The 12,862-nt window shown below is 41.7% G+C and overlaps 1 protein-coding gene across 1 annotated transcript; it reads left to right on the top strand.

The window, feature by feature from the left end:
• Positions 1-944: 944 nt before the first annotated feature.
• On the top strand, positions 945-6,860 carry LOC141113769 (keratin, type I cytoskeletal 19-like). The gene is given in 9 exon segments (XM_073607049.1): positions 945-982; positions 984-1,701; positions 2,049-2,131; positions 2,212-2,368; positions 3,196-3,357; positions 3,878-4,003; positions 4,164-4,384; positions 4,718-4,752; positions 6,760-6,860. Coding segments are annotated over 9 exon segments (1,641 nt in total).
• Positions 6,861-12,862: the final 6,002 nt, after the last annotated feature.

Raw genomic sequence — 12,862 nt, forward strand, 5'->3', positions numbered from 1 at the left:
GCAGATTTACTTGCAACCACCTTCGTCATTTAGCTCTATTGGTCATAGTTTTTAAAGGGTGTTTCTGAAACCAAAGCCTTGGATGTAAACCATTTCAACACAATAGCGTAAAGTCAAGCTAAAGAGGCCTGTCAGTCAATATTATAATATAACTTTTAGTGTGCCTTTAGTGATACTTAAATGCTAATGCAGGTTGAAGATTTAGGGGCAATGCAGGTGACTTTACTAATGACACTGGGTAAACATTATCAGAGAGTTTCTCTCGGGTCTAACTGCACTCCCAATAGGAATCAATTTATTGGCTGTATCTATTTGCCTAAACAGTGTCCAAAACACAGGTCCTCAAGTAAGATAATACAGTAAGAAATATTTTGAAACCTTGACTCTTTATTGTACAGAATAGAGAAATGCTATTATGACAAAGAAACAACATTTGCCAGCTGATAAGTGTACAGGCTACCTAAATAGATATACATGGAATACTGAATACATTGTATGGGTAGTACCTGACACTTTACCACTGTAGTTATATATTTCAGATAAGCTTGATCAAATTAAAAAAAAATCTGATGCTTTGTGTCCAGCTTTAGACCAACTGCATACTGTGATTAATTGTTTCATTAGTTTATCATTGCAATATTGCATTTTTGAGTGTTTTATTTGAGGTGTGTTCAGCCAAGTCAGTTGGCTTTTCCTTTATTGTTTTATTTTTAGGGTGGAGTGAGCAAAAGTTTCTAATGAGCTGGGCAGCAAAAAATTAATTATTGTGAAGTTGTTTTACAATTGTCTAAAGTTTTCCAAGCAGATAACCAAATGTTTAATGTTAAATCCTAATGTCAAGCATGAAAAGCAATGGATAAATGAGCAGTCAGATACTTGTAAACATTATTATTAGTAATTAATGTTTTGTGGCACTCCCAGTCTTCCATATATAAGACAGCAGAATGAATAGAGAACATATTGTTAAGGACATCCATTTAGAAACACACTTTTAGGTCATCTGTACCACCCAAATCCATCATCATGAGTTACGGTGGTCACTCCTCTGCTGGATCACACCATGGAAGCTGCCATGTTGGTAGTCATCTGTCTAAGATCCCAAGCCACACATATGGTGTTCCTCATGGAGGATCTTCAATTAGCCATCATGGAGGATCCCACTCTTCTCACCACCGTGGGGGATCTCATGCTTCTCATCATGGAGGATCCCACTCTTCTGATCACCACGGGGGTTCTTATGCTTCTCATCATGGAGGATGTCATGAAGATTCCCATACTTCCCACTATGGAGGCTCCCACAGATTTCATTCTACAGGTTCTCATACTTCTCATAGAGGATCTCATGCCACCCACCATGAAAGTTCCCATAAAGTCCATCATAGTAATCACTATAGAGCCCCCAGTGTACATGGAGGATCAGGAGGCAAAGGAATATCCATATCCAAGCACGTTCATGGAGGTGCTCACAGCAGCAGCCATAAAAGCATTATTAGCCATCATGGTTTGTTTAATGTCAATGGGAAGGAAACCATGCAGCATTTAAATGATCGTTTGGCTTCCTACTTGGACAAAGTCCGCTCCCTAGAGCAACAAAACGCCCAGCTTGAAAGGAATATCCGGGAATGGTATGAGAGGAATCAGCCCAGCACTTTACCTGACTACAGCAGCTTCTTCAGAATCATTCAAGAGCTTCAAGGCCAGGTAAATAAATTATACATTTATATTTTTTAAACTCACCCTGACACCTACATATTTAAAATATACAGTAAAAACAGATTAGGCATATTAGGCATCTAAAAGGATACCAGATTACATATTTTATACAGCACCCAAAATGGGTCTCAGTGCATTTTTTTCATGCTTTTGGGCAATCTGATGTGTGTTACAGAAAAATACAGACTTGCGCCATTTTTCTGCAGCACACTAGATAGCACTGGAGGACACTACAGTACAGGGCTGTGTAGAGACCTGAATGGAGTGTACACTTTGTACAATACATTCTCTGAATTTATCCTTTGCATTAAATAATTAACACCTATAATTTCCAGATTTCCTCAACTTCTGTGGAAAATGCCAGGATTGTATTACAAATAGACAACGCTCGTCTAGCAGCAGATGACTTCAGAAACAAGTAGGCCATTCTATATTTCATATCTTTCATCATTATTATCAATATCAGCAGTAATTGCTTTGTCTTCCTTTTGTCACCAGGTATGAAATGGAACGCCAACTGGCAAGCAGTGTTGAGGCTGATGTGAATGGACTTCGTATACTCCTGGAAGAAATTAACAAGGAAATATGTCATCTACAGGCACAAGTAGAAAACCTTCAGGAGGAACTGCAACTAATAAAGAGGAACCATGGGGAGGTGGGATATCTGTTACCCCTTTTTCCAGTTAAATCAGATATTTATTTTAGGAAAAATAATTCATAATGTGCTGTTACAGAGCAGGTGTAAATATTGTTGAAATCACTTTTGCTAAAGAGGTATGCTGCCATCCTGGGCCATCTATGGAAAATTCAGAACTTTTAACACCTTTTGTTATTTTTTTATCTTTTTTTATTTGTCAATGAACTTAAAGTGTTAATAAACCCAGGACACTGCATTCACTATATCTGGTGACCCACAGAACATGGAAATGCAATTATGTTAGTAAATAAAAACTGCTAAATACATTTTCTCATCAGCAGTCAGAGCAGTCTTGTGACTTCTATCAGTGTCCACCTGAGCACTGGTTAAAGCTGGTAGGAGGAATTATCTGACTGTCCTATAAAACTGCAAGACTCCTGACCCTCTGTCTGTTTAGTGCTGGTTGGCCCTGTGCTGATCACATGCACTCTATCAAGAAAAAGAAAACTCTGTACAAATACACACCAAACTGAGCATGTGCAGCTTGACTCCATAGGCTCTGTGTTATCAGGAAATTATCAGGGGACAATGAAAGGAGAGGAGGATCAGAGAAGCCAGAATCAAACAGTCTTTTTACACAATACAGAGGAATAAACCCTTAGGTTCCACAGGGGGTTTAGTAACACTTTAAATGATCTCAGAAATGTCTCAAACTATTCTGAAATGCATCTAAAAGCCCACTACATTTGCACATTGACATAAGCCCAAAAGCCAAGTCAACACAGGTTCTAAAGCACACATTATGCACCCATAACACAACTAGTTTCTAACATTTTTACTTACAGGAAATCAACGCTTTGCAAGCTCAGTTGGGAGCCAGGGTCAATGTGGAAGTGGATGCTGCTCCATCGGCTGATCTGAATAGAACCTTGTTTGAGATCAGAGAGCAGTATGAGAATCTGATGGAGCGGAATCTGAGAGAGGTGGAAACTATTTTCCGACAACGGGTACGTCTTTTTGTAGACTAAAAAAGCTTGTCGAACCTGTTAGAAAAATAGTGGGATAGCAATCTATTAAATTTTGATCATTAGGCCCTAATACTTCATGGTTAAATTCCAATAAACAATAAATATTGATGATGTTCAGCTTTACTGCTCAGTTGTAATGTACCATCCCAATCTTCCCATGACAGTGAACATCAGGACCACTGCTCTCATACAGAAATCTTCAGCGGTCCACCACACCCCTTGCACAGTCACAACTACTGCACTGGTGCAACTGGGCTTTAAGGCTGTTGCCTATGTACACAATGGAAAAAAATGCAGTGGTATAAGTTAAAATATATAAAAACTAATATAAATGTGCAAATCAACTTAAGCCTAGCTAAAGTATATTAAAAATTAGTGACATGTTTCTTCACAGAAGATCAGAAATAAACCTCCTTTGACTTTATATATAAAACTGTGTGGAAATCAGCCTCCATATATTAAGGGGTACATGACTCTAACAAACTTTCTATTTATATAGACTGAAGAACTGAATCGTGAAGTTGCTTCTGGTTCTGAACAACTCCAGTCTGTACAAACTGAAGTCATTGACTTGAGACATACCATCCAAACCTTAGAAATCGAACTGCAAAGCCAGCTCAGCTTGGTAAGTGTTATTGCCAGCCAATTAATAAAGTTTGTGTCAATGACCAGTTACTGGTCATTTTAGTCTGTGAGCACCTTCAGTTCATTCTGCAAAGACTAACAGTTTGTACTGCAATTACCTGTTTTTTTTTTTTATACAATCTTTCTCTATTTTTTCCCAGAAATCAGCTCTAGCAAACACCTTGGCAGAGACAGAAGCCACATTTGGGGATCAACTTGCCCAATTACAATGTTTGATCAACAATGTAGAGTCCCAGCTGACCCAGATGCGATCTGACCTGGAACGTCAGAATCAGGAATACAGGATCCTGATGGACCAAAAGACTCATCTGGAGATGGAGATCGCCACCTATAAGCGCCTATTGGAGGGTCATGATATCCAGTATGTATTTCACACGGGACAAGTAACTGAACTAACATTCCATAAAACATGCAGGCCACAATTTATAGCAACACCAATTCACACTGAATCTTTTAAGAGAAAAGAAATACTTGTTATATTTAAAATAATTTTTATATAATTTATTTGCTATAATATTCAATCAGCTACCAGAATAGAACAATACAGTTTGGAGAACAGCTTAATTCTAAAACCAGACAGTTCATTAAATGTTTCCATTTTGTTTAACAATATATTATTTAAATCAAGCCATACAGAATAGTCAGAATACCATATATTTCTTCATTATTCTTTACTGTGTGTTTTACATTTCAGCACTTCAAGTCAAAGTTTTCTAGGAGACAGCCATGGTATGTAAACATATATTTTCTTAAAGTGATTTTAAACCTATATTTAAAAAAAAAAAAACATGTCATACTTACCTGCTATGTGCAAAGGTTTTTCACAAAGCAGGCCTGATCCACCTTTTCTGTCTGCTCTCCTGGCTCCTCCCCTGCACAGTGTCCACCATAGCGGCTTGCTATGTGGGCGTTTGTCGGGGCTTACTCCCAACCTGGCTCTGTGTGTCCATAGATACACACAAAATGTGGCTTGACCCCACCCCCGATCCCTCCTCACTGACTGTGATTGACCAGTGGCTCCTGCTGCTGTCTCTGAATCTATGAGGAGGGAGAGAGCAGAGAGAGCCACTGCTCTCATGTACAGGGTTAGATCGAGGTCGGGCTCAGGTAAGTATAAGGGAGGCATTGGGGCTGCACAGAGAAGGTTTTTTACCTTAATGCAGAGAATGCCTTAAGGCAAAAAAACCTTTAGGCATTAGAACCACTTTAAAAAGCAGGGCACGAGCTGGTGGAAATATGTGTAGAATGTAAAATATGGGAAAAAATTTTAACTAGTAGCTGGACATTAGTGGCATTTAGACACATCCCATAGGGTTTGGACCTCATTACAGATCCTTTGAAAGGTGACCCAATCCCATGACCCGGGGGCTAGGCACCAAAATGGGGTAGGCCACCCTATTCAATCCTCCCTCCCTCTGTATCTCACCCCACCCAACAACCGTTGACCTCCTATGCCCCCCTTTGGTTCTCCTATCACCCCTACCTCCCTTATCTGCTTTTGTCCCCTAACAACCCCATTAACAAACTCTGACACAGACCTAATCGAGAGATTAGAAAGGATGACTTATTTATCAATACTAACTCTTTTGCTGTACATGTGCTATATTTGGCCTGTGGTAGCTAGCGTTATTCGTCATTACTATCCATTATTCCTTCTGGAATTCCAACTAAACAAACAAAGTTCTTGCCCTACTCCTCATGTATATATTTATATGCCTCGTTCTGCCACCATTTTCTATCCCATATTTTCCCTACCTTTGAGACCCCTGTTTTGATGGTCCCCCATAAGATTTTCTGCTTTACAGTTATTAACCAAATCTCTTAGACTATTGGTCTATACTGACTTTTGTCAGATGATACAAAAACTATTACAATGACTTTTGTTTCCCTAAACTGTATCGTTATTTTGGCCACTTGGCCTGCATTTTCTGTATAACCGTCGATCCTTGTTTTGTATTATATTACGAAAACTTTTCAATAAGGTTCCTGTTAATTAAAAGGCCACCCCATGATCTCCATCTTAATGGCATTCATTTACTGAAACCCAATACCAATCACTTTAATCAGCAGTCATATTCTATAAACATTTATTTTAGCCAAATATATTTCCAAAATGCTATCTGACATTCACGTTGCATAAATCATTATGTAGCCAGATATTTCCAGGCCCTTTTTGCTAATGAGTTCCATGGCAGTCATATTGTCTGCTGTGCATTTTGACAGGCCTGGCTTGTATACGGGACAAACAGCATTCAAAGTGGCAATATTATGAATGATTAGACAGCAACCTGCTTCCCTTCCTACCATGTGCCAATGGTGAGCTTTGGTCCAAAAATTACCAATATTAGTTTTCAGCTGTGAAAATGTGGAATAGTCTTGCACAGGAACTTATTCTAGCTGTAGACAGTTTCTTCAAAAGTTGTGTGCATTCATGGTACTGCAAAACATAAAGGAATAACTACATTTTCAAATACATAGTTGAATGTTTGTCCAAGGCAACCTTTCTCAACTTGTTTACTAAATAAATACATTTCAGGTCTTGAGGTACCCCTGCTAAAATCAATATATCTACAACTCATGGTACATAAGCAGGTTTCTCAACTTGACTAATTATGTAACAATAACAATGATAATTGGAATATGGTGGATTCATATGAGAAACATAGACAATTTGCATCCCTGTATAATGTGACATAGATCTTTATTAATTTGAACTGTCATATCTTCTACTTTCAGAATCTCACCACACAGTGAAAGTTCACCATGTGACCAGCCCCACTCATTATAGACATCATCAAAGTCATCATCAACATCATAATCACCATAATGTTTGCTAATGTGTTTATGACTCTTCTGGAGAACCTTGTGGATAATAGTATTATCCTATCTCTAGAAAGTCTTTTGGTGTCTTCCTCTGTCTACTTCTTATGTGGCCTTCAGTATCTGCTTCACCTAAGCAAAACTTGGCATGAGACATGAACTAGATTAACCAAAATACCCAGTAGACACAACTGAAATTATGCAAGGTTTAGGATTAGTTAGATACAGTATGTGTTCATCTTTAGAGGTTGGTGGTAAACTATTCAAGTTTACCTAAATTGTAAGTTAATTTCAATATGTTAACTCACCTGTTACATCAGGCCTTTGAACACTTTTAAAGATCCAACATGAAAGAAGATCTTTCCGTGCACCCAACATTATTTAGGGATTACATTATACTAGAGCATAAGATATGACTTTTCATTCACTTTTTTCATGGAGCACTTTCAATACTTTTAGGGCCCAGGCCCATTCATCTTGTTACAATAATTCCTTTTAATACGCAGATGTTGTACCAACATGTAGTGCTATGTGTTGCAGTGGCATTTATTGTGCAACAGCATTGGATGCCACCCAAACGCATGAACAGAATGCATTTATACTATAGTATGATGCAGTAAGTAACATGGACCGATATGGGTTATGTTGTAGTGCTTTGGAGAAAACAATAGAGCGCAAGCATTTTTACTTGGTCTGGAACCCATTCAGAACAAATAACCTGTGGTACCACAATGCCCTAAAAGTAAGTTGTAATGAATGTGTTACTGTAACACTTTCAAGCGTAAACAGACCCTTATGGTACATACAGTTGCAATGCAGCTTTATTTACTCAGAAGTGAGTTGTTCCATAATCAGTCATTTTAAATTACAATGATCATATGCAAAATGAGTTAGAATATGAACAAGTCTGATCAGTATTAAATAGAATATGAATTTTTGCTGAATTCTCCTTCGCAATGTAGTTTCCGATTAAAAAGACCCAAAAACAGCATCTTGAAATGTGCCTATAGTACATGAATGCACATATAAAATGCGTGCTTAATTCAATTGGAACTCTAGTTTTCTGTTGTGAATTTAAGGGGTTTTATTAACATAATCCTGTGCAGGTTTTATTATAGAGTTGAAGCATTGGTTTAATAAAAATATGTTATGAACCTATTTGTATTGTCTACCATTGTACATATTAATGGATAATTAGCATGCAATATGCATATTTTATTGTGGTGGACATACTAAGCCCTAGATTCTGGTTATTTAGAATGTTTTAGGATTATCATGACTATATATATATTCTGGTGTACTACTGCAGTAATTTGGTGAATTTTGGTCATCATTCTCTTGTCCTTGTCACCTACTAGATTTTCAATAAAACAAATCCTATCTTCATGCAATCAGCTGTGTGTGTGATATTAATGATTCACATGATTTTTTCCATACTAAAAAAATAAAATAAAAAAACAAAAACATTTCTAAATAGTCTTTCGTATAAATGCCCACAAGGCTCCATTGGACCAATGCCTAGGGCAGCAAGATTGCAAGGGCCAGCATCTATACTCAGACATTACTATCCGTCTGGTGATTTGTGGCTTAATTAAGTAAGAAACTGCAGGAAAGGGGGTGCAAGGTATTCTGAGAGGGGTACAAGACTCTTTATAGTTGAGGAAGCATATAAAGCAGACCATATGCCACCTCTAGTAGTTTCTATTATATATTTGTGTAGCGGTGCCCCCATGGGGTCGCTGAGTATAGTAGTTCCACCAGTCACCCTGCTCAGTCCAGCATTCACTTCCAGTTACTCCTCACTGAACAAAGAACAGTACATCAGATTTAAGTGAATTAAAGATATTTGGAATCTGTATTTGCAGTCTCTAAAGCTCCATACTCCTCCAGCACATCACTTATGAGTCACCTTTGCTTCCTCTACTGCACAAAACTGGATTCCTGGCACAGCTAGCACATGGTTAGGCCCCACTCTGAACAAGGCCCAACAGTTCTGGATTTAACATTTGCTGGCAGGGGTCTGCCGTCTCCTTTGGTGTAGCAACCAATAGCAACTGAAAAGAGTCTTTTTGTGCTAGCTGTTTTCTAAGTGGACTACTGGTCCTAGTCCGTCCTGTGCAGACTCTGCCAACCCTCCTGGCTGCAGCGGCCTGTCTCTATTTCCAGCAACATCACAGTCTCTCTCTCTTGCTCTACATACACTCCTGGCTTGTCTCTCCTAAATCTTCTCACTGTGCCTGTCATTCACCGAGCCCGGATGGATTCCTCCCGATGACTTGCCCCACAATGTTCCTCGCTAACCTTCTCCTGCTCCTGTTCAGGACACCCCTCGTTTGGGTTGTATGGAGAGATTCCTTCCCAGCTCCCGAGCTCCAGACCCAAGATCACCCTCCCAAGAAGAGGGGCTCCCTCAAAGGCCATGACAGCCTAACACTCCATCACTCGATTCTTCCACCCGACAACTCGTCCTCACAGCAGGCTGACCCTGGGTATATATAGGAGACCTGCCCCCAGCTAATCCTAGTTGGGGATTGGTTAGGGCTCCCAGATACACCCCGTGCCACTCCAATTCTCTCTCCCCACCTCTTTTCCAGAACCCTCCATAAACCAGAGGGGGGCGCCAGAGAGATGAAGCCACATGTCAGTCACCTGCTGCTACTCTCAAACCACTCCCAGCCCCCAGATCAAAACAAACAGGCCTAGCTTTTAGCTAGGCCTGCCTAAATTTACCTGCACTGGCTGAAACAAAAAAACTACTACCTCTAGCAACCTACTTACCTAGGGTAGAGGGTGCTACACTCACCCCCCACCAGAAATCAGCTGGTCCCCAGCTGGGAAAACTTGAAAAAATGGCTCCTGGGCCCAGGAGCAAGAGCATCCCATGAAATAATTTGGATGGGAGAAGGGAAACAACTTGGACGGAGAACTGTACAAATAAATATCAGTACAAAGATATATAGATACATTTTTGGTGGGTATTTACAACTGTACAGCACGACTAAGACACTCCTAACTACTGGTTCCGGTAGCTAACAACATATACACATTTTTGAGAGGGAAACTATAACCTAACAAACAGAACAACAACAACAACAACAAAACATACATATTTTCACGATGAACAATCCTTCTTCTGCTCTTCCCCTCCCTGAAGAAACAGGCTCCAAAACAGGTGATCAGGTACAGTTACACAGTTACCTGCATAGTCTGTTCCTGCAAATCAGGGAAATAAGGAAGAAAGGGCACAGACTGCCTCTCACACAGTTCAATTACCCAGATTTTAGGCGTAGTACCGTGGGGCTGGTAGTCTCTTCCAGCATTTTTTCTCCTCTGTGGAAAACTAGTGTATAGGTGCTGCAACCCACAAAAAGTAGAAATACGAAAAACCAGGCATATAAAAAGTAACCCACAATGACAAGCGTAGTTTGTATTTTTTACAAAATGGAACATCATAAAGATAGTGGGTGCTATAATATATATTTTAATTCACCTGTGTTGGTTAATCATGTGACTTTTGTATATACTATTTAAGTGTTACTTATTGTTACTTATTTTGTTTTTTATCAGCCATGACTAACGACTAATGTCCGAAACGCGTAGGCTGTTTTACAGCTCTGTACATGTATTTAATAAAGGAATACTATTTTGGATGTCATCCTGAGTGCTGACCATCCCTTTCCGTTCTCTCCTCTGTCCCTGGGGACTGAATAACTCTCTACAGGCCGACCCGCTCTGCATATCAGCACCGGGTTCTTGCAAATTATCCTTCTAAGTCACCATTCCTCTTTAATCTCCAGGAATAAGGCCCAGGCCGCACCACCTGGCACCCACGATGGCTTGGGGATACGTAGATACTCCCAGACCATGTCATCCTCTCATCTGTCCCAGGAGCTCTCGATGTCTTCCATGATCTGAGAGGGGACATACAGGAAGTCCAAGCCCCACTCCAGGGCCATTCTCTTCTGCCCCATCCACTGAAACTGAGAGAACCTAGGAGGTTCCTTTGGGTTCCCCTTTCCAAGCATGACACAGGCAGTAAGGACCCAACTGACCCACTGGCGATGAGAGGGTTCCCTGGTCTGAGTTGTGGTAAGCCTGGGTTCTGTAGACTGACTGCTCTCCATCAGGGTTCTTGCAGCTTGCTTTGGTCCCACCATTAACGCTAGTTCATCTCCTAGCTAAAGGACTTGGGATTCCCCGGACTTCCACTCCTCTTCTGAACTCTCACAGGGAGATAACCACTCTGTCAATCATTCCAGGGACCCAAACTCTGCTTGCATTCTGGGTGAATCCCAATCTATGACCCAGCCCTCATATTCCTCGTCCTGCTCACCTGGAGGCACACCTCCCTCTGGTAAAGGCTCCTTCTGGAAGGGTACAGTAAGGGACTTAGAGCTGGCCGGCTCTTCAGGGATTTCATCTGGCTCCTGTGCCACAGTACACACAGTTGGCAGGCCCCTGGCCAGGTCACAAGTCTAAGCAGTCTCTTCTCCACACATGTCCCTCATTTTCACAGGGGAGTCGTCAAGCCACAACTCTGCCCCACCTTTTAGGGGTGATTCTGGGCCCTCCCTGGCCCTCCGGTACCTCCGCAGCTGCAGGCTACAAAGTCTTGAAAGCAGGTCTATAGTGTAGTACCTTGCTTCCTATTGAAAGGGTCCCAGCTGGGTAAGTGGCTCCCCAAAATGGCTGCACCGGGCCCAAGCAGCGACCACCGTGATCAGAAGCCGGCAATCTGGGCAGAGCAAGCAAAGTCGCTCCGCTTCATCAATCACCCCAAGGGTGAGACCCCGCAAAGCTCCAGACGGACACCGGTGTCCACCAGTGTCCTACCCTGCTCCCCAGGCAGCCACTGTAAGGTGGGTTTCAGCAGATTACCCTCCACCATCTTGCTCACTCTGCTTCGTGTCTGGTGCTAGCAGGAACTTGTTAGTCTCCTCCAGGGCGTGGCTCCACCCTCCAGCTCTCCGATGGCCAGGCGCCTGTGAAACTGATAAGTGGGCTCCTCTTTGTGCATGCTGCTGTAACCCCTTGTTTAATGAACTGAAGTTCGCAGGCATGCTGATGCTAGCAGAATTGGCCCTGACAGTGCTGACCAAGCCCATGTGACCAAACACAGACAGCAGATGGCTAGGTCACACTGAATAAGAGTATAACAGTTCTGGAGTCACCATTTGCTGGCAGGAGTCTGCAGTCCTCTTTGGTGCAGCAACCAATAGCAACTGAAAAGAGTATTTTTGTTCTAGCTATGTTCTAAGTGGACTACTGGTCCCAGTCAGTATTCTGCCAACCCTCCTAGCTGCAGCAGCCTAGCTTTATTCCCAGCGACATCACAGTCTCTCTCTCTGGCTCTACATCTACTTCTGGCATGTCTCTCCCAGATCTTCTTATTGTGCCTGTCACTCACTGACCCCGGATAGATCCCTCCTGATGACTTGCCCGGGAACGTTCCCCACTGCCCTTCTCCTGCTCCTGTTCAGGACACCCCTCATTTGGGTTGTATGGAGAGGTTCCTTCCTGGCTCTTGAGCTCCAGGCCCAAGATCACCCCCCCAGAAGGAGGGCTCCCTCAAAGGCCATGACAGCCTAACACTCCATCACTCAGTTCTTCCACCCCTGACAAATCTCCTCCCCCAGCAGGCTGACCCTGGGTATATATAGGAAGCCTGCCCCCTGCCAATCCTAGTTGGGGATTGGTCAGGGCTCCCAGATACACCCCATGTCACTCCAATGCTCTCTCCCCACCTTTTTTTCAGAACCTTCCAAAAACCAGAGGGAGGCAAAATAGAGATGAAACCACCAGATCAAAACAAACAGGCCTAGCTTTTATCTAGGCCTGCCTAAATTTACCTTCACTGGCTGAAACAAAAAAAACTACTACCTCTAGCAACCTACCTACCTAGGGTAGAAGGTGCTACATTTGCATGACAGAAGGTCAGTTATAAAGGAGCATTATCACTCATGTGTGCCCAGAACAGCTTCATCTAGCTATGGCCCTGCATAAACAATGTACCTAAACC

This window comes from Aquarana catesbeiana, linkage group LG12 (genome assembly GCF_042186555.1).
Source record: "Aquarana catesbeiana isolate 2022-GZ linkage group LG12, ASM4218655v1, whole genome shotgun sequence".
Lineage (NCBI taxonomy): Eukaryota > Metazoa > Chordata > Amphibia > Anura > Ranidae > Aquarana > Aquarana catesbeiana.